At 40.9% G+C, this 22905-nt stretch overlaps 1 protein-coding gene across 2 annotated transcripts in view; it reads left to right on the top strand.

Moving 5' to 3' along the window:
• Positions 1 to 22905, top strand: part of STX2 (syntaxin 2) — a 689827-nt gene that overhangs the window by 263717 nt on the left and 403205 nt on the right. For both annotated transcript variants that reach the window (XM_044068758.1, XM_044068757.1), the window contains exon 3: positions 6602 to 6710. In XM_044068758.1, coding sequence (XP_043924693.1) covers positions 6602 to 6710 — 109 coding nt within the window. The remainder of the gene's footprint in view (positions 1 to 6601; positions 6711 to 22905) is intronic.

Below are 22905 nucleotides of genomic sequence, written 5' to 3'. Positions count from 1 at the left end.
TGCCACCCCTATAGTGCCATTTGTAGGCAAGGTTCAAAGGATAAAACCACCACCGTAACAGATACAAGCATGCAAAATCTGAAGGTAATGCTACTCAATGCTAGAAGTCTAAACCTCAAAATGCACTCTCTCGAGGCACTCCTGAAAATTGAGAACTTCGATATCTGTGCAGTGACTGAGACCTGGTTCAAGGCTCCAGAGAACACCCCTGCATTACCACGCTACAATTCTTACCACACTTTTCGGCCACAAAACCAAGACCGAAACACTAACGGTGGAGGAGTGTCCATATTCACCAAGGATATTCTCACCTCCAGGCTAGTTGCCCAACACAATGCATCTGAAATTCTCCAGGTGCAACCAACACTTTGTAAGACTGCAATCCAAATTGTTACTTGTTACAGATTCCCCACCATACCCCAAGATTCTCACTACACATTCCGAAACATACTGGAAAATATTAAGATACAACCAAACACCTAATACTGGGTGATTTCAACTACCCTACCATTAATTGGGAAAACTACTCTGGTACCAACTCCTTTTCCCAACGGTTCTTGGAATTCATAAATTCAACTAATCCATTGTCCCACCAGGGGCTCCAATATCCTAGACCTGGTCATTACCAACATTGGAGATAGATGCTCCACACCAGTGGTCACCCCCTCATTGGTCAGGTCTGACCATAAGCAAATCACCCTTGACATCCACATCCCACCCCCACCCCCCACCCCCAGTAAGGAAACCTCCTTAAAAAACTTCTCCAAAGCCAACTTCATGCTACTGAAGTCAGAAGTGACAAACTTCACAACACCCACGCAGAGAGGATCTGGAAGTTCGACTGCAGAATCCTACACTAAGGCACTGTACGAGCACATCCACTAGTGCATAAATCGTGCCATCCCAAATAGAACCAAGATGCTCTTCTCAAAAAAAAGGAAGCCAATCTGGTGGTCCCCTGCTATAAACAAACTATCCAACAGGAGGAAGAAACTGTTGCAGAAAAGGGGAAAATCCCAGGATGCAAAAAAATCCCTCACCAGCCTCAGTAAGAAACTGAGATCCCTCATAAAATCCTCCAAAGCTAGTTACGAAAATAAAATTGCCAAAGATTCCAAAGACAACCACAAGGCATTCTATAGTTATGTCAAGAATCTAAATGGCAATGCTCAGATCTGCTCTGAGCTACAACAGAATGGCATTAAATATACTGATCCCAAGGATATTGCCAATATCCTGGCAGATTGATGTAGTGCCAACTTCACCCCCATGTCACCCCCTAAAGGTCCCATCTCATTACCAAAAGATTGCCAAATTCCGATAATCACAGCCATACAGGTAGAAACAGCACTCTCCAAATCTAAGAATACAGCATCCATGGGACCAGATGACATCCCAGGCTGTGTACTACATGAACTAGAAAATGAACTGGCACCCCACCTAAGTGTCATGTTTAATCATAGCCTCATCTCAGGCTTCGTGCCCACTGAGTGGCGCACAGCTACAGTTATCCCGCTCCACAAGGGAGGATCCACCTTGGATCCCAGGAACTACCGTCCCATCAGTCTGACAAGCCTGATATGCAAGGGCATGGAACGCATTATCATGGAACTTATAAACAAAGACATTGGCAACCTTCAAACACTAGACCCCACCCAGTTTGGGTTTGCGAAGGGCCAATCTTGTCTCCTGATTCTGATTGACTTCTTCAAATCGGTCTCCAGAGCTGTGGATGAGGGTAAGGCGGTCCACACAGCCTATCTAGACCTCGCCAAGGCCTTCAACACCATCCCCCACTCTGGAATCATAGATAAACTTACTAAGCTGAGCATAAATCCCTACGTCACTCGATGGGTTGCCAACTGGCTTACTGACAGAACTCCGACTGTAAAAGTAGCCGACTCCAAATCCAGCTCCAGACAAGTGACAAGTGGAGTACCTCAGGGTTCAGTCCTGGGACCATTCTTGTTTGGCATCTACTTCTCTGAAGTACAGGCCAACACTAAGGGACTCTGGCTAACAAAGTTTGCAGATGACTGCAAACTGGGAGCCATTATTGAATCCCCAAATGATGTGTATATTCTACAAAAGGGCCTTACAGAAACAGATGCCTGGTGCTAGAGCCATGGGCTCAAGCTTAATGCCAAGAAATGTATAGTTATCCCCTTTGGAAAAAAACATGTACCCATGAGCTACCACATAGGTGGCAGGACACTAAACATCGAAAGTGTGATGAGAGACTTAGGGACACAAGTGGACAGTGGTCTCACTTTTGATAACCACATCACCACAACAGTCAGGAAATCCTTCTATGTGGCACACTTCATCACTAAGGGCTTTTCATCCAGAAAAAAGGAGGTCATTGTCCCACTGTACTCATCCCTCATTAGACCCATTATAGAGTATAATGCCCCATTTGGTATGTACCTCACAAGACATCTGCAACAGCTGGAAAGGCCACAGAAATACCCCACTAAAAGAATTACAGGCCTAAAGCAGATGCCATATGCTGACCGTCTAAAAAAACTCCAGCTATACTCTGTGGCATATCGTCTACTCAGAGGCGATCTCTGCTTAACATACAAGGCCATGTCAAACCCTGAGCTGTTGGACATGCTCCACTTAAAGAAATCCCAATCCCTCAGAGCCACACGCTCCAGGGATCTAAACCTTATCACAATGAAAAAAACATGCTGGAGGGATAGGTTCCTGACCCAGAGACTCCCCATACTCTGGAATAGACTGCCCATACATGTCAAGCAGAGCGCCTCATTGGCCCTCTTCAAAAGGAACCTTGATGATTAGATGGGAGATAGGAAATTCACCCCAGGGATCATGTCAGTCTCCCTGCTAGACAGGGGCCCAGAGAAGTAAATATTGTGGGAAAAATTTTCCAGGGAATATTTATGGCTAGGCTTGCATAGGCCTTCGGGCCGGTAGCCTAGTACCAACCTATGAACGACTCCCATATCACATAGCATGGTGGGTTTATGGAGACGAAGTTTCTAAGGCCCATCCTTTCAATCTCCCCTCTCCCAAGGCACATTATCTCAACAGAGGCCAGTCTTCCTATCAGTGTCCTAGAAATGAGAGCAGTCTTATTTGTGGTGCAGGCATTTCAAGATGTTCTCCTTCTAGGGATGATTGCAGTTCAGATGGACAGCATGTCTATGATCTGAAACATCAACACACAGGGGGAATCAGATCTTACCCACTTTGCCCGGGGGGGGGGGGATGTGAGAGTTTGGCAATGGGCGATCTCTTCCGGACGCTTTCTGTTGGCAGTGCATATTCTGAGGAAAACCAGCCTGCTAGCAGACAGACTGAGCAGGTCCATCTGACTTCCCTCATATGTGGTCTTTCAGTCAGTCAGTGTCAGAAATTATATTTCGCTGATGAGGTCAACTATGCTGTGACCTCTTCATTTCTCCCTTCAGTACCAAGTGCAGCAGGTACTTTGCCCTGATTCTCCTGGTAGAGGAGTCACTGAGAGACTCTAGTTCATGATTGGTCCTCTGATTTACTGTACGCTTTCCCTCAAACTCCTCTCATCCACAAGTTTATTCAGAAAGCGTTACAGCAGAAGAGCAAGGTTATCCTCATTCTGGCCTCACCAAGTATGGTTCCCCTTCCTTTGGCCTCACTTAATTCACCCTGCATGGGTGCTGGATTCTGTTCAGGACAGTCTGTCTCACCTGGACATGCAGTCTTTCCAACTGACTGCATGGTTTCTCCATGTCCAGTAATGGCTAGAAGTTCCAGGCTTTTGTCTCCCATTTACTGCATTTTTGTATCATCCCAAAAGCCTCTACCAGAAAGATTTATTAAAGCAAGTGGAAAAGGTGTTCTGTTTGGGCCCAATTCCAGCAGTTATTGATTTATTGGCTTCTATCTTCCATCTTCTTGACTGTTAAGATGTTAGGTGAAAACTTGAGATGGTAACCAGAGCGTGGATCAGTCATCTCTAGCTTCTTTAAAGTTGTTCAAAGCTTTCCTCAAGGCTCCAATTAAGGGCCTTGTCCCTGTATGGGACCTTACTCTTATCCTTCAGGTTTTTACACCGTCTACCTTTGAACCTTCAACAAGGACAGAGTTAAAGTTCTTGTCCTGGAAAACACTTTTTAATCACCATTACTTCCACTAGACTGGTGTCTGAACTCCAGGCACTTTCTTCTCATCCACTTTACCTGCTTTTTCTCAAGGACAGGTATCCCTTTGGACTAACTCTTCCTTTCTTCCTAAAGTGGTCTCAGAAGCAAACCTGAACCAGTCAGTTAACCTGCCAGTCTTCTTTCCTAAAGTTTCTAACAAGGGAGAATACATGCTTCATTTATTGGATGTTCATAGCCAGCTCGTGTTTTATATTCACAGAAGTAAAGGCCTAATGAAATCAGAACAACTGCTTGTATACTTTTCCTAGGTCAAAGGCGGCATAACAGTGACAAAAGTGACTCTAGCCAGTTGGCTGACTGATAACATTACCTTCATTTACAGGAGCAAAAGCCTGTCATTACCCAAACATCCTAAAGCACACTCCACCAGATCTATGGCTACATCTTCCACTTTTTGGTCCACAGCATCTAAAGATGACATCTCTGCAGCTGCTACATGGTCATACGTTTATAGCTTCTTTACAAATTGAATATTTTATCCATTCAGCTGTGTCTGAAATATCCTTCCTTGAGGACCAACCAAGATTACTCTAGCTGGGGGGACTGTCCCATCAGTTGAGGAATGAATGAAAAAGACAACTTCAGGTATTATAGTTATGTACTCACCATAACTCTGTTGTCTGTTTTCACCCTTCCTCAACTTCCCACTCGGTGTTCCGCCCTTCCTGTTGACTGCCTCCTGGTATGTCCTGAAGGACATTCCTTATTAGTTTCTGCTGTGTGGGCTCCAGGGTTCTCCTTCTCCCTTTCTGTGTTGTGATTAGTTAAATAGAGGGCTAATTCGATTTGAGGTTTCTTGGGAGTAGACAAAGGATTGTGGGTAAGGGGGAGGAGCTAGAGCTATGGAACCTAAAGTCTATCGAGTGGCTGAGAATGGATCCGAGGAATGACGAAAACAGACAACACAGATGCAGAGTTATGGTGAGTACATAACTATAATGTTCATTTTAACAAATGGAAATGTTTTGAGCTTTGGCTGACCCTCAGAAAGTCAGTCTTTTCAATGTTTCTGTCCGCGAGGTCCTATGTTTTCAGTCTGTTACTTGATGTAGCGTCTAGTTTCTCCAGAGTTAAAGTTCAGTTGCCTGCGATTTCAAACTTACCTCCAGACATTGATCTTCATCCTGTGGCCTTCCACTAATTCTGCAAAGCCTTCTTGAAAGGAATTTTCTTTCTCTGCCCCCCCCCCCCAATTAGAACCCATTCTCCCTGGGGTCTAATTATTTTGATTTGGACACCCAAACAAACCACCCCTTGAGACTACTTTTTTGGTTGTGCTGTGGTTTCTTTTTTGGAAAACCCTTTTTATGGTGGCCACCTCTTCTGCAAGAAGGGTGTCTGAATTCCATATCCTTGTGGCTTCTTGGTCATACTTGATTATTCTTACAGATAGAATTTCCCTTAGAACTAATCCATCTTTCATCCCAAAAGTGTGCTCAGAATCTAACCTGAATTAAGTCATCTTCTGCTGTTCTTTCTTAATCATAACAAAAATGAGAATATACTCCTCATAAATTGAATTTCCATAAGCAATTATGGCTTTATCTGCACCATACCAGATCCTTCAGTAAATATAGTTAATTGTTTCCTGTACATGTAACAGACTGGGTAGGAAAATATCCAAAAAAATGTTATCTAGATACCCAAAGCTCATTCTCCTCGATCAGTGGCTACATATACAGCTTTTTTGAGGAATACTTCTATTGATGACATTTCTACTGCAGCATCTTGGTTTGTAATGCATATCATTTCAAAGCACTGCACAGTGGATTTTATCTTGCAGTCTAAGGCTGCCTTTGGAACTTCTGTCCTCAAGGATCTCTTGTCATGATTCCACTTGGATATCTCAGCAGCTTTAGATTTTAACACATCAGTCTGATTGGATTGACAAAATGAGTAGGGTAGGATAGGATAGCTTTGTATTTACCACAATGCTAGATTCTGCTCTGCCTGAGCAGTAGTTCATGCTGTTAATTGTGCAAATCACTATGCTTGTATATTCCTGCAAGTATCTCCTTAAGCATTCAGAAAGGAGTTTCTTCCCATTGTGTGAAAGTTTGTGTTACTGAACAAAAGGTTCTACTGACATTGTCTCAATTGTAGTTCCCAACGTATGAAAAGTTGTTTGTGAAAAAGCAGTGAAAAGTACAAGTCTGGATCTGGATGTGTATGTGTTACTATAGATTACAACATTAATGTAAACACTGTGAACGTATTGACCGATACCATTGAAAAGACAACGTTTTGCTGAACAGCAGTGCTTTGTGCAATTTTTAATAGCATTTGCTGTTTACAAGATATTTACATTTATTTGGCCTATGCTTTTTAAACTGAGTTTTCATGATACTAAGGATGTATGTAAACTGCTAGAGCTTCAGTGTGTGCATGAGTTAACTAAACAGCATTTTTTTTCTCCTCCCAATAAATAGCATTCAGTGTTGTCAAGAAAATTTGTAGAAGTCATGACAGAGTACAATGAAACTCAAAACCTATTTCGTGAACGAAGCAAAGGTAGAATACAGCGGCAACTTGAAATAAGTGAGTATGTATTTATTTAGCAACTTGACCAGTGTACTATGGTTTTATAGATATATAAACTTTATAGAAACTCCTCTACAGCTACTCTGTGGCCAAAGCTTGGAATGAGCTCCCTGTCAGTGTTAGACAAATCTCTACCCCAATCTCCTTCAAAACTACACTAAAGGATACACTCCATTTATCTTAGACTTGCTCTTGTAGTGATCCAATTTAGTATCTACCTGTACTCTTCCAAAATTATGGTACTAACTTCTTGTGTATTGTCCCAGTCTCAAAAGTTTCCTACTGTATGCAACTTTGAACCCTATGATATTGAATTTACAGACGTGTTACTTGCCTGCTGGCTCATCTTACACCTGCACATACCACTAATAGCATTTTTCCTAATTATGTATATTGTAGTCTACTAGCGTGTTGTCTCACCTCACTGTTAGATGCATTGTAAATTCTATTGTTCTTATTATTCTTCTCCTAGCTTATGTATAATCCTCTCTACAGTGGTTATTTGTTTCTATTTTCTGATTGTATATTGCCAGTTGTATTTATTTTAGCTTGTGTATAATCCTACATACAATGTTTAATACTATTACTGTTATGGAGCTTTTCCCCTCGAGTCTCCACTGAAAACAGGCTACTGGCCCAGTCGGACCAACCCGGTTAACAAATGTCAAATAAATAAATAAATAAAATTTTAGCATGCAAATTCAGAATCACACTTGTTCATTTGTGTTGAGTATGCTGTATTTTTTTTTCACTTTGCCTTCTTTTACATCCTACATATCCCATGTCCTTTACCTTTACACTGTGCATGTTTTGTTTGTAGGATGTGAATACTCAGGTCAAGTGCGGTTTAATTCTTTGTCAGTGTTTTTTATGTTTTTCTTCGTTTTCATTTTAAATGTCTGCCTCCATCTTCATAAGAAAATTGCTGCTAACTTAAGATGGTCTGCCTTATAGATGTCTACATTTGTCATCTGGCTGATGGACGTTAGTTATAATGTCTGAGCTACAAAAAACATTTTGAAATTTGTTTTAGCACAGGCTCAGTTTCAGTCTGACCCTAACTTTGTCACCTATACTATTTTGAGTGTTCAAATCTCAAACTCTTTGAACATATTTCTGTTGTCGCCCATCAGTTTTGTTGAAAGTGTGTAGTTTTTGTTCAGGGGGATTAAGTATTTTTCTAGAAGTTATCTAGATTCCTTTTATGGTAAACCCTTGAGATTTGTTGTGTTTTTCAGTACTTTTCTCATAACTTTTAATAATGTGTTGGTGTGTTGTGAGTGTTTTGTGCATTTTTGTGTGATTTCCCTGTAACTTAAGGATATAAGTAGGTATTTAATTTTACAGATATTTCATCTTCTGATTTTTTTTTCTTTTGGTGCATATTTCTTATAGCATATATTACTGTGTACAGGTCTTCATAAGGTGAGAAGCAAAATATTGCAATTAAAATGGCAAATCATCACTCTAGCACTGTCTTAAAATACCAAAATGCATATTATGACACAATATTGTAAGCTGCTATTTTTGCAAGGGGAGCTGAATCACTAAAGTCAGGGCATGTGCCAACACCGTCAGTCTCTGTATATACTACTACCCAGGTTGCACAAATATGGAGAGAATGGAAAAGTTTAAAAATCAGTACAAACTCACCTTTTCCAGCAATCTAAGGCTGACAACCATGAAAACTCTTATACCATGTGTGGCAAATCAATATCTGATGCACCAGTCATGAACAGGACAATGAAACATGTGTGACACTTTAGCCACTAAACAGCATATAGCAGTTCTTAGTGGGGTTTTTTTCCAGTTTTACCTTGCATACATTTGGCTGCACATCTGCGTTTCGTCTTGCTGTAGCATTATGATTAAATAGGTACATTATGATGTTCATTATATTGATCACTGCTGCAGTAGCCTTAGCTATATTGGTTTTATCCTGTCAAGAATGTAACAGCCAGCCAGCTTACAAAGATGCATGGCACCTTCCATGTGCTCAAATTGTTACGCAGCTTGAACTGAACTGGCTAACAGACAAGTTTGGGCACCAAATCTTTCAGAGCTTTCCTGCCTTTGACAAGAGCACTCCTCCGTTGACTTTCGAAGATTGACAATGGGTTCGTGCTGTTCCTTTGCTGGGCAGATAAGTTTCCTTTGGGAAGACCCTTCAACATTTTAAATGTATTATTTAAATGTACTTTCCTGGATAAGAAAGTTGTTTTTCATCTAGGAGTTTGGGCTTTAACAGACTGTCAGAAGACTTAACTGTGCTTTTAAACATGAACGCACATTTTTTTTCCTCTCGGTTTTAAAAGTAGTTAAACATAGTAGTTATAAACCATTTTTTTCTATAGAGAAATTGTGTTTATTTACTTTTGGGGGCTGTCAAAGTGTATTGAAGTGCTATGTACTGTTTTTTTTTTTTTGAGGAAAAAGTGACTTAACAATTTTAAATTTTCTCTGGCATATGCTGCTTGTTTTTCCAGGAAAGAGGCACCTGCAGCCACTATAGTCCCATCCTCTGTTTTTGCCCTCAATGGGCAACAGAGTGAGAGAGAGATACTCTTGTTAGTCCTGGGGGAGGGTTAACAGCTCTGCTGGCCCTATTTTTTCCTGTCAAAAAGAAACAAAAAAATTAAACAGGTATCTCTTCCTGCTCAAATTTCCTTGAACAAAGAGTAATTTATTGGATCTGGCTCAGAATCTAATTCAGGCTATTGTCTGCTCTTATAAGGTGGTATCTGGTAAAAGAAAAAGGGATGCCTCTCTTCCTGAAGAGATTCAAGATTTTAAATCTGGACAGGAAGATGAAGGGGAGAGATGCAGGATCTTCTCAGATTTCAGATTCAGAGGAAAGCGCGTATCTGATTCTCCCTTTGGGAGTTTCTCTTTCTTTGTGACTATTTCCAAAATGTGTCAGTGTTTTCACTGGGAGAACACTGAGGTTTCTTAGTCCTCAGAAAATACTGTGAGCTGTTGCAAATGGAATTTCCAGAGCCTTCACCCATTCCTCTAGTGCTATCTGCATTGTTGCAAATGGAATTTCCAGAGCCTTCACCCATTCCTCTAGTGCTATCTGCATTGGAGGATGTGTGTTTTCCTGATAGTCAGCCTCCTGCCCCTAAAAAGGCAGATTATTTAAAGTTCCTCAGTCTTTTAGGTTTTTGTACACTCATCTCAACCCTGATCCAATGGTTATAGCTTTAGTTAATTCTGGTGTTGCTAAACATTTGGTTAGTTCCAGTCCTACACTTAACTAATAAGGATGGGAAAATAATAAGGATGGGAAAATAAGTGATAAGTATGGGACAAAACTGTACATTTCTGCAGCTTTGATTTTTCACAATTTTGAATTATCAGACTTGTATATTAGTTTTTTTCTGGCAAATTGTGAAAGTATGAAGAATGTTTTCTCTGCAGTTTCTTTCTGTGAGGGAAAAATATGCTTTAGTTGGTTTAGCTTCCTCCATCTTACAGTTCGCATATCATTGTTTGGATGGCGCAATGGTGCAGCAGTTAGCATTGTTGCCTCACAGCAAGAGGTTCTACGGATCGATTCTCATCTGGGGTGCCTTCTGTGTGGAGTCTGCATGTCCTCCCTGCGTTTGTGTGGGTTTCCTCCAGGTGCTCCGGTTTCCTCCCACGTTACAAAGACGTGTCTGAAGCAGTTCTCCCAGGGCCTCCACTGAAAATTGGCTCGTTCCAAGTCGGGCTTTCCTGGTTAACAAATGTTAAATAAATTAAATTGTTAAAAGTGTATGCATGACTCTTTTGATGCTTCTTCCAGGGCTATGGTCAGTGGTACTGCTTTGAGGAGGTTTGCCTGGCTGCATTCGCAGAACCTCCCAGATGATGTGAAAAGATGAGATTTTGAATTCTCCTTTGGATAGGAGTTTGGTGTTTGATCCCTTTGCTGCAGAGGTTATCAAAAATTATGATGAGAGGGATAAGCTAAAAAAAGGAATCTCTTTTAAGATTTTTCAGCCCTCCTTTTCCAAATCTTCCAAGGGATTCTCTTAACCCTTTGTTTGATTTTGGCAAGAAACAAAATAAACAGTTTCAGCAAATTGCTAGTAAATATATATTTAAGAAGCAATGGTAAAGGGATTCCAAAACAGGAACTCCTAAAAACAAATAGCCCAACAAGTCAGAATGACTATCTTTGGGACAGAATCCACCCCTCCCACTCTGGCAGTCACTTTTCCCTTCCAGAAAGTCTAAATCTCCATTTCTCTTTTTGGCAACAGATAGTTTCGGACAAATAGGTTTTGAAGATCATTCATCAAAGTTACAAGTGGCAGTCGGAGGAAATTCCTCCTTATGGGGGATAATTACTTATCCTGCAGACCAGGCTCCTGTCTTCCCCCCTGTCCTTCAACATCTATGTTGTCCCAGCGAGTAATAGAACCAATTCCTCCTACCCAGTTTGGGAAGGGTTTACGTTTAAGGATGTTTTTAGTGCCAAAGAAAAAAATGCAGTTCTGGATCTTTGTTTCCTAAACCAATTTGTGTTAATCCCCAAATTCAAAATGCTGTCACTTCACACAACCTGTTATCTCTTCTTCCTCGTTTAAGTTTCCTGGTAGCACTAGATTTAAAAGATGCTCATCACCGCATTCCTACTCATCCAGAGTTTGGGTGTTTCTTTTGGTTCTTTGTGTCTGGATTACATTATCACGTCTCTGCCTTACTGTTTGGACTATCCGTTGGACAAAAAGTGTTCACAAAATGTTGAGCTCCGGTTATAGCTCACTGTAGGCTACAGGATATACAGATTTCTCCATATTTAGACGACTTGCTTATCTTTGCAGAGTCTTTTACAAAGTGTTAGGAATCCCTCGCTTTGGTGAGAGAGCTCTTATAGAAGCTGGGATTCAAAGAGAACATTAAAAACTCTTTTTTGACTCCTTCACACAGGATTGTGTTCCTGGGGTGTCTGCTAGATACTTCATTCCAAAGAGCTTTGTACTTAGATCTGTTTTTTGAGGTTTCCACTCAGACTTCACTCACTGCAAGGAATACGTCAGGATTTTGCTTCTCATGGCATCTGTTATTCAAACGATACCCCTGACACAAGACTCCACATGAGAAAGATACAATGCCATCTGAAGTCTTTTTGGTTCCAGCACCAACACCCATTGTCATTTCAAATCCCAGTTTTGGGGGTTATTAAAACAAAAATCACTTGGTGGAGACAACAAATATCCCTAAATCCAGGCCTCCCCTTCTCCAAAGCAGTAAGTCACCACAGATGGCTCATACTTTGAAGAACAGTTTCAGGAGGGATAGAAGTGCAAGAAGTTTGGGACATCAAGGATAATGTAAATATAAAGGAGATGTTTACCCTGATAAAGGCAGTCAATTCTCTGAATCGGCTTTCATCCCCGTGACCTCTTCAAGTTATTACAGACAATACCACAGTCATGTGGTACATCAACAAGCAATGGGGAACCAGGTCTTCCCCCTTTGCAGACTAGCCATGTTAGCTTGAGATGTAGCTTCACAGTACAGACTTACTCTTCAGGCATTTTACATCCTGTCAGAGCAAATTTTTTGGCAGACAGTCTGAGCAGGGCAAAGGCAGACCCTCATGAATGGAAACTAGATCAGTGGGTCTTCCAAGATTTGATCCATCTGTGGGGATTTCCTCAGTTAGACCTCTTTGTCTTCTGTTTGAACAAATCAGCTGTCAAAATTATGCTCCAGGACTCCATGCAAGAAGTCTGGAAGACAGATGCCTTTTCTTTTCCTTGGACTTGAATGTTCCTGTATGCTTTTACACCCTTTCCACTGATATCCAGAGTACTTATGAAGATTTAGAAGGATTCCCCCAAGATCATTATGGTGACTCCCTTCTGACCTATGCAGCAGTGGTTCTCCCTTCTTTTGAAAATGGCCAGGGGCAATTACCACACACTTCCTCACAGATTGGCACTACTCATACAACAAGAGGGTTGTTTGATGCACTCTGACCCCAAATCAACTTCAGCGGGCTGCCTGGATGATAAGGTCTTAATTCCATTTAGGCACCTGTTTCTGAGGATGTGCAGCAGGCACTGATGGAGGCAAGAAAGCTTGCTACTAGAAAATTATGTATTGTTAATTGGAAAGGGTTTTCTAATTGGTACTAAAAGCATAACCAGCACTTACTCAGCACTACTGCTTCTTTGTTTTTACAATATTTATGTGAGTTATTATCCTTTGGCCTTCCATACTATTCCATCAGTGTTCATTCAGTGTCGTTTCAGCATGTATTACTGATCATCCTGTAAATTCTTAGACATGCCAAATCATATTTGAAAGGGTTTTTTTTTTTTGCATAAGAGACATCCAGTAGAACTGGTGGCTCCTCCTCAAAATCTTAATTTTGTGTTAGAGAAGCTAACACTTGCTCCATTTGTTGCAACATTCTATATTGTATTGTATGTGTATTGGAGCTTTTCTCCCCGGGCCTCTACTGAAAATGGACATGTATCCAGTTAGACTAGCCCGGTCAACAAATGTAAAATAAATAAATTTGCGACAACTCATGTGGCTGACTTGAGGCTCTTAACATGGAAAACTGTTTTACTGATTTCTCTGACCTCTGCAAGAAGAGTGTCTGAGTTGTATGCTCTTATGATGAGTCAGCCCTATCTTATTTTCCACAGTCAGTTTTTTTTTTTTTTTTTTTTTTTTTTTTTTTTTTTGAGATCTAATCCTTATTTTATGCCTAAAGAAGCAAAGGTCACCCACAATTGGTATGGTTTCTGAAATCTGGGAATCCCTTGGGGACAGACCTCCAAAGATTCTGAGGGAGATTGGATTCACAGATCCTCAGTCTTCAAAGGACAAATTTAGACAATCAAAGGTCACAGGCACACATACTGGAAGCAAAATGAAAATAGCTGAAGACCTCTTCCTGCTAGACCCAGTCATCATGAAGTCACAACAACTTAAGAATAACCCACTTTGACCCTAAAAGTGAGGCCAGAAAAAGAAGCATGGTCTTAAAGTTTTCAAAAGACTGTAAAGAAATATGCAAGTCCTTCATTGAGAACTGGATCATAAGAGAATAACAGACCCATGGCTTAAATCCTTTATCTTTAAGAAAGAAACATCAGAGCCTTCCTCAAATCAAAAGATCAGGGAGAAAGGACATATACTTATGGCGGACACAGGTATGGAGCTCAGTAATGCAGGTTTTTCAGCCTGGTCAGTGGAATAAATCTCTTTATCTGCCCTAGCATTGGCCAGAGTACCACAGCAAATGCAAGGTGACTGCGTTCTTGTGGCTTTTCAGACTGACATCTGACAAATGGTGTGAAAAGCCTATTTTTACAGGGCACAATGTCTTAAACGCAAGTTTATATGTATGGAAGATGATTGATAAACTGAAAGTAGCTTTTCACACTATTTGTCAGATGTCAGCCTGAAAATTCACAGGAATGCACTTGCAAAACAGTGCATAGGCAAGGAGGGACTCTCCCATCTTCAGTCTCCATATCTTGGATTGTGCTGAATTTGAGCCCCCAGTTGGCAACAAAAATTCTCTCCTGAAAAAGAAGAGAATTAAAATGGCAAGTCTGACTCAGTGCATACAATGGCTGTTCCATTAAAGGTGTCCTACATGTACGGACAAATAGTTCTAAAAAAAACACTATGGCTTCCACTAGAGATCCATGCTCTTAAGTCAAATTTCCACCAGAGAGTAACATTCAGAGTCAAGTTTACTGTATGTGGATTTATATAATCACTTGTTAGCCTTTTGTCATTGGATCATCTTTCCTACAACTGCTTGCTATACTTCTCCAGAATTCTCTTAGTCTTTTTTGAAGTTTTATTCTCTGTATAGCTGTTTGGGACACTTCTCCAGAGTTTTGTTAGAAATTCACAGTGAAACTCAAACTTCTGTTAGCAAGTCAAGTTAGAAGTCAAGTTTGTTATGACCTCTTGACATTTTTTTACTTCAGTATTATTTTATTTTTCCTGCTAGAGCCTGAAATAACATTATTATTGTTAATATCGCTCCTCAGTGCAGTATTGTGAGCTCACTTCAGTACAATGCATACTTTTCCACAATCCAACCACTGCATGATTCATAGCTTAACTTAGGATCTAAGGAAGCTTGCAGTGAGCAAGCAAAAGTGCTACTTGGTTAACAGAACCCACTAACAGACTCTGTTAAATGATAAGGGAGCTTGTTGTTTTGTTCTGGCAGTTTTAAAAAGTATTTTAAATAGTGAATATTTATTAAAAGAACATAGCAACGATTGCTGACAGCAGGAAATGTCTGTAAACAATTTTGTAAAATTCAGTTTGGTAGCCACACATGTAAAATTGATTGATTTATGAGTGTATACATAAAAAATGACAGACTTTAAGGTAATAAGGGTACTAGAAACACACAAGAGTTCCAAGGGTTGGACACATGAACTTACCAAGCACTACTTGTGAGCATCCCCATACAGTTGAGGATGGGTCTAGCATCCTATCAGATTTCTACATTCTGAGTAGGGGAAAGGCCTCCATGCAAATGAGGATAGATCTAACATCCTATCTGATATTTTCATTCTGAACAGGTGAAAGGCCAGTCACGTGGAGCTGAGTTGTCCCACAGTGTACAATGCCCTCTCTGTAACCGTATATATAGTAGCATCATGATTATCGAAAGTTTAGATGTAAAAACTGGATCTGAAAAGTCTACAAAGACCATAGACCTTATCCCAGTAAAACCTACAAAAGGAATGATCTGGAGTCTGTCTCTGAGAGGAGGAGGAAGTGGAATTAGAACTGGATTTATTTTGTTTTTAGAAATAAAATTTAAATGAAGATATTGCTCTAAATACTTGGATTCTTGACAATCCTGTATTGAATTTTGATCTTTTATGTCTAAAGTGGTATTCAGGTTTACTTGCCAAACTGTCTATCCCCCCATTTTCTTTTCCCGAACCTAAAATTGAGGAAGAAGCGATATTCCATATCTTGCATGTCCATAAACAGCTCTGATTCAATCTTGACAGAATAAAATCTTTCAGATCTGTGGATCAGTTGTTCATTTCTTGTGAAGATAGTAATGGCCAACCTGTGTCAGAACTGACCGTTTCCAAATGGTTGTGTAGGCTGTTACGTTTTGTTGTTCTAACCACAACAAAAATATTCCAGGCAAGGTCAAGGCCCACTCTACCAGGACCTTGACTTCATCTATGGTCTTTGGAAAAGGTTGGATTCTAGAAGTATTATGGACGCAGCAACTTAGTTCTCTGTACATTTACAAAGAACTGCCAGCTTTATTCCTTCTGTGGGTCTAGATAAGGAAAGCCTCACAGTTTCATCTCACAGATGTAGTAAGCTAGTGTAATGATGCATTTATTGGCATTCAATTTGACCCCAAACTGTAATGCCAAGAAATGCATCATTATCCCCTTTGGAGAAAAATGGTGTCCCCACTAAATATCACATTAATAACAAAGTACTAAGCTAAGCACACAGTCAGTCATGAGGGACTCTGGCACCCAGGTTGATAGCAACCTGACTTTTGACCACCATGTTGCCTCTGTTGTACGGAATGCTTTATACATCGCCTACCTCATCAGTAAGGGTTTCATCCAGGAACAAGGAGGTCATAACATCCTTGTACTCCATCTACCCTTATCAGACCCATTATCGAGTACAGTGCCCCCTTCAGCATGTACCTTGCCAAGCACATGCAGCAGTTGGAGAGACCACAGTGGTTCCTGACCAGGAAAATCCAGGGTCTCAAACACCTATCGTATACAGATAGGTTAAAAGCCCTGTCCTGTCCCTCTACTCAGTCTCATACAGACTGCTCAGAGGTGATCTGTGTCTGGCATACAAGGCCGTCTCAGACATAGCCTTGATGGAGTTGATGCATATCCATAAGTCAAACTCCACTCGCACGCAAGGTCCCAACCTGGTCTGTGACATTAGTAGAACTTGTTGGTGGGATGTTTTTTTTTGTCCCAACAACTCCCCCATTTGTGGAATGGACTCCCTCTCCATGTCAAGCAGAGTACCTCACTAGCCCTCTTTAAGAGGAAGCTGGACAACTGGATGGGAAACCAAAAATATACCCCTAGGATCCCACCTGTGTGCCGGCTGGACAGGGAAAATGGATGCTGACTTTGATGAAACATGGGTGAAATTCTTGGCTAGGCTTATAAGGGCCTCTGGGCTAATAGCCTAGTATCATCCTATGAACCTATAATCTAACCATATAGCTAAGGCTACTGCAGCAGTGATCAACATGAAGTACACAGCACAGTTGAGTAATTAAACTTACAGTAACAGTAGATGTTCAAACGATCACTGCTGCAGTAACTGCTCCCTCCAGTCTCCCTTTTTCTTTTTTTTTTTTTTTTGATTATGCCAGGGTGTTTATGTATAGATATATATGTAAATATTTTTACTCTTTGTTATGTTCTTTCAGGGCTCAGCCTACTTCTGTCAGTTAGCATGAAAACTCTGAAGGGCATGGCATGCAAGCCTGTGATTTTAGACAGCTCAGACAATTTGAATGTCTGGAGGGTGCCATGAAACTTTAGAAGCTAGCCCAGCTGCTATATCCTTGACTTGATATAATCCATATAGCTAAGGTTACTGCAGCAGTGATCATTCAAGCATCAACTGTTATGGTAAGTTTACTTAGCCAAGTGTACTTTTTATGGGGTTTTTTTTGTTTGATTTTTAAACGTACAGCTCACAGCTGCTCAAGAAACTTTACCAGGCCTTCAGGAAAGTTTGTTACTATAACAATATATTGATATTTTTGGTTTCCCGTATACATATATAGGTGCACACCTATTTACAGTGGATATAAAAAGTGTACACACCCCTGTTTTTTTTGTGATATAAAAAAACACAATACCAAAAAGACCACAATAAATCATTTCAAAACCTTTCCCACCTTTAATGTGGCCTATAACCTGTACAATTCAGTTGAAAAACAAACAAATCTGCTAGGGGAATAAATATAAAAAAATAAAAAACACACAGTAAGCTAGTTGCATAAGTGTGCACACCCTTAAACTAATACTTTGTTAAAGCACCTTTTGATTTAATTACAGCATTCAGTCTTCTTGGTACACACCTGCCATCAATTAAAAAGACTCTGATTAACCCCAAATACAGTTCAGCTGTCCTAGTAGGATTTCCTGACATTTACTCAGTTGCCTGCTACAGCAAAAGCCATGGTTCGCAGAGAGCTTACAAAGCAACAAAGGGATCTCATTGTTGAAAGGTATCAGTCAGGAGGAGGATACAAAAACATTTCCACAGCATTGGATATATCATGGAACACAGTGAAGACACTCATCAAAAAGTGGGGAAAATATGGGACATCAGTGATGTTGCAAAGAACTAGACGTCCCTCCAAAATTGAATGAATGAAAAGAAGAGACAAACACTGGTCAAGGAGGCTGCCAAAAGACCTACAGCAACACTGAAGGAGATGCAGGAATTTCTGTCAAGTGCTGGTTGTGTATTACATGTGACAACAATCTCCTGAATTCTCCATATCTCTGAGCTATGGGGTAAGGTTGCAAGACGTAAGCCTTTTCTTACACAGAAAAACATCCAAGCCTGGCTAAAATTTGCAAAACAATAGATCATGTCTGCCAAAACCATGTAGGAAAATGTACTATGGTCTGATGAGACAAAGGTTGAACTTTTTGGCCACAATTCCAAAAGGTACATGTGGTGCAAAAGCACCACTTTGCATCACCAAAAGAACACCATCCCCACAGTGAAGCATGCTGGTGGCAGTATCATGCTTTGGGGTTGTTTTTCTTCAGCTGGAACTGGGGCTTTAGTCAAGGTGCAGAGAATTATGAAGGGTTCCAGATTCCAGTCACTTTTGGCCCAAGACCTTCAGGCGTCTGCTAGAAAGCTGAAGATGAAGAGGAGTTTCACCTTTCAACATGACAATGACCCCAAGGATGCATCCAAATCAACAAAAGAATGGCTTCACCAGAAGAAAATTAAAGTTTTGGAATGGCCCAGACCTAAATCCAATAGAAAATCTGTGTGGTGACCTGGAGGGCTGTGCACAAGAGATGCCCTCGCAATCTGACAGATTTGGAGTGCTTTTGCAAGGAAGAGTGGGCAAAGAGATGTGTTATGCTGATAGACTTCTACCAAAGAAGACTGAATGCTGTAATTAAATCAAAAGGTGCTCCAACAAAGTATTAGTTTAAGGTTGTGCACACATGCAAACAGCTTATTGTACGTTTTTTTATTTTTTATATTTTTCCCCCTTACAGATTTGTTTGCTTTTCAATTGAATTGTACAGGTTATTGGTCACATTAAAGGTGGGAAAAGTTTTGAAATGATTTATTGTGGTCTCAGTTTTTTATATAACAAAAACCTGGCATTTTAACAGGGGTGTGTACACTTTTTATATCCACTGTATGTATGTGTGTATCTAGAAGAAGACTGAGCCATTTGTAGCTACATTTTTTATTATGATTTTATTCATATTAGTACATGAGGGCCTACTCTGTGACCTTTTGATATTGTAATGTTCTCACACACACACACACACTGATCCCTGTCAGATGATCGAGTTTTCACAAACTTGAAATTCATATGGTTGAGACCATATGATCGAGTTTTTGAAAACCCAAAGCTCTTGAATGGAGATCGCAGTAAAGTGAGGATGGGGAAATTTACCCTTTTCCGCACTGTACTGCGATCTCAGAGTTGGTATATATAATTTTCAGGGGGGGGGTGCAGGGGAGGTTTGCCCCCTGTAAAAAAAGGTAGATTTTTGAAGTTTGAGTTTTCGGAAACTCTATCATATTGTCTCAACTATATGAATTTCGAGTTTCTGAAAACTCTTTTCTTCTGACATAGACCTACATACATATATATATATATATATATATATATATATATATATATATATATATATATATACATATACACGCACACACGTTTGTATACATATATATTTGTGTGTGTGTGTAATCACCCTAGATATCCACATCCCGCCCCCACCCCCCATTAAGGAAACAGCCATGGTAAAAAAGTTCTCTAAAGCCAACTTCATGCTTCTTAAGAAAGAAGTGGCGAACTTCATGACACCCATGCAGATGGACAATACAGTTACGACTGCTGAATCCTACACAAATGCACTCTATAAGCACTTAGAGTGCATGGATCATGCTATCCCAAACAGAACCAAGATGCTATCCTCCAAAAAAAGGAAGCCAATCTGGTGGTCCCCTGCCATAAACAAACTCTACAACAGAAGGAAGAAACTGTTGCAAAAGAGAGTAAAATCCCATGAGTGGAGGAGCTCCCTGGCCAGCCTCAGTAAGAAGCTGAGATCCCTTATAAGATTCTCCAAAGCTAGCTACGAATACAAAATCACCACTGATTCTAAGGGCCAATCACAAAGCATTCTATAGCTATGTCAAGAATCTCAATGGCAACACCCAGATCTGCTCTGAGTTACAGCACAACGGCATGAAAATTATAGAACCAACTGATATTGCCAGCATCCTGGCAGATAGGTTCAGTGCTAACTTTACCCCCCTCTCACCCCCTAAAGGGCCCATATCTATACAGGAAGAATGCAAAGTTCCTGTAATCACAACTACGCAGGTAAAAGCTGCACTCTCTAAAACCAAAAATACAGCATCCTTGGGACCGGACAACATCTCAGACTGCATTTTACATGAACTTCAGAACTAACTGGCTCCCCACCTAAGCACCATGTTTAATCATAGCCTCATGTCAGCCTTTGTGCCCACTGAATGGCTCACAGCAACAGTTATCCCACTGCACAAAGGGGGAGCCACCACCGATCCTGGGAACTATGCCGTATTAGCCTGACGAGCCTGGTCTGCAAGGCCATGGAACATATCATCATGGAACTCATGAACAAAGACATTGGTAACCTCCAAACTCTGGACCCCACCCAGTTCTGGTTTGTGAAAGGCAGATCATGCCTCCTGAACCTGATCGACTTCTTTGAGGCAGTCACCAAAGCCGTAGACAAGGGTAAGGTGGTTCACACAGCCTATCTTGACCTCGCCAAGGCTTTCGACACCATCCCCCATTCTGGAATTATAGCTAAACTCACTAAACTAGGTATAAATCCCTACGTCACAAGATGGGTTGCCAACTGGCTCACTGACAGAACCCACACTGTAAAAGTTGCAGACTCCAAATCTGACTTCAAACCAGTGAAAAGTGGAGTACCACAGGGTTCAGTCCTGGGACCTCTCCTGTTTGTTGTCTACTTCAGGCTCACACAGAAGGCCTCTGACTAACAAAGTTTGCAGATGACTGCAAACTAAGAGCCATAGTCGAGTCCCCAAATGATGTGGACATCCTACAGAAGGGCCTCACTGAGACAGATGCCTGGTGTCAGAGGCATGGCCTCAAGCTCAGTGCCAAAATGTGCATTGTCATCCCCTTTGGTAAAAGCTCTGTACCTATTAACTACCACATAGGTGGCAGTCTACTTAACGCCAAATGTGTGATGAGAACTTAGGACCCAGGTGGACAGTAGTCTCTCCTTTGATATTCACATCTCCACAGTAGTCAGGAAATATTTCTACGTGGCACATCTCATCACAAACGGGGTGTCATCCAGGAAAAAAGAGGTCATTGTTCCCCTCTTCTCGACACTCATTAGACCCATTATAGAGTACAACACCCCCTTTGGAATGTACCTCACAAGACATCTGCAGCAGCTGGAAAGGCCACAGAAGTACCTCACAAAGAGGATTACTGGCCTCAAACAGATGCCCTACACTGACCATCTCAAAAACTCCAGCTTTACTGTGTAGCATATCGCCTACTCCGCGGTGATCTCTGCTTAACATATAAAGCTATGTCAAACCCAGAGCTGTTGGACATGCTACACCTAAAGAAATCCCAATCTGTCCGAGCTACACTCCCTAGGGACCTAAACCTTGTCACCACAATAAACAAGACATGCTGGAGGGATAGATTCCTGTGCCAGAGACTTCCCATACTCTGGAACAAGCTACCCATCTATGTCAAGCAAAGTTCCTCATTAGCACTCTTCAAGAAAAATCTTGACGAGTGGATGAAAAATAGGAAATACACCCCAGGGATCACTTCTGTGACTCTGCTCAACAGGGGCACAGGAAGTTAACATTCTTGGATGGCGTAAGCCAGGGAACCTTGTTGGCTAGGCTTACTTAGGCCCTTGGGCCAATATCCTAGTACCTACCTATGAACCTATGGTATATGTAGATGTGAGATAGATGAATATTATGTATTTGGGTGCATTACATATACTGTAAGTGCACAGGCATTGCATCAAAGGATGATTGAAGCTGGTATTTTGAATAACACACTAAATGAAAAGCAAAAACACCATACAGAAAAAATGATCCTTAAAGGAAACAAAGCAGTTTTTTTCTGATTGTAGAGCAAAACCAAAATAACATAGTAAAACCAAATTTGCCTGAATAATGTTAGTTTTTTTGGAAAGATTTTTGCAAAGGTAATGTGTGTGGTTACAATTAACGTACATTAGTTAGGTGGTTTGTAAGGGGTTCTTTACCCCCTTGCACCACCTTCCTAGTACATGCTAAGAAGGCTGGGAGTGGTAAGACAATGAGCAGGGTAGTGGAAAGTGTTGGCATGATGATTAATAAGGTCCTAGGCTGTCAGTTGCAATTCATAGGCAAATGGGAATGAAGTATTTGGGATGTATGGTATAGCTGCCCTAAGGAGTTGGAGCGAATGCTGGTAATCTGGGGAAAGAAAATACATTGGAATGGTGAGGGTACTAAGAGAGAAATGGATAAATGACTGGCTGTCTTTTCTAGTTTTCAAAGAGAGGGAGAGAGAATTTTCAGAAAGGAAATTGGCTGTTGTAACAATTGATTATTAGAGCTAGTAACGACAGTATTCAGAAGAGCTCAAACAAGAGTAAGGTTAAGCATAAAGATACAGGAGGAGAATTAGTGAATTGTGAGGTAGGTTTGGCTGTAGGGGAAAAATGGAAGAACTGGTAAACTGTGCTGGCAGTTGGGAGTGTGTGTACGTCAGTGTGCTTTTGGTAAGATAGCTGATACGTAGAGTAAAGGTGATGCAATATGGGCAGAATAATAATTTTGGAAAACATTATTAGCAGTGATGAAAATTTTAAGAGGCTGTCCCTGTTGGGGGTCTGCATAGAAGGATGGTACGTAGGTGGTATAAAAG

This window comes from Protopterus annectens, chromosome 4.part0 (genome assembly GCF_019279795.1).
Source record: "Protopterus annectens isolate FY-2018-M chromosome 4.part0, PAN1.0, whole genome shotgun sequence".
Taxonomy (NCBI): Eukaryota; Metazoa; Chordata; order Ceratodontiformes; family Protopteridae; genus Protopterus; species Protopterus annectens.
Note: the sequence above shows the minus strand (reverse complement) of the source record. Positions and strands in the feature narration are given on the sequence as shown.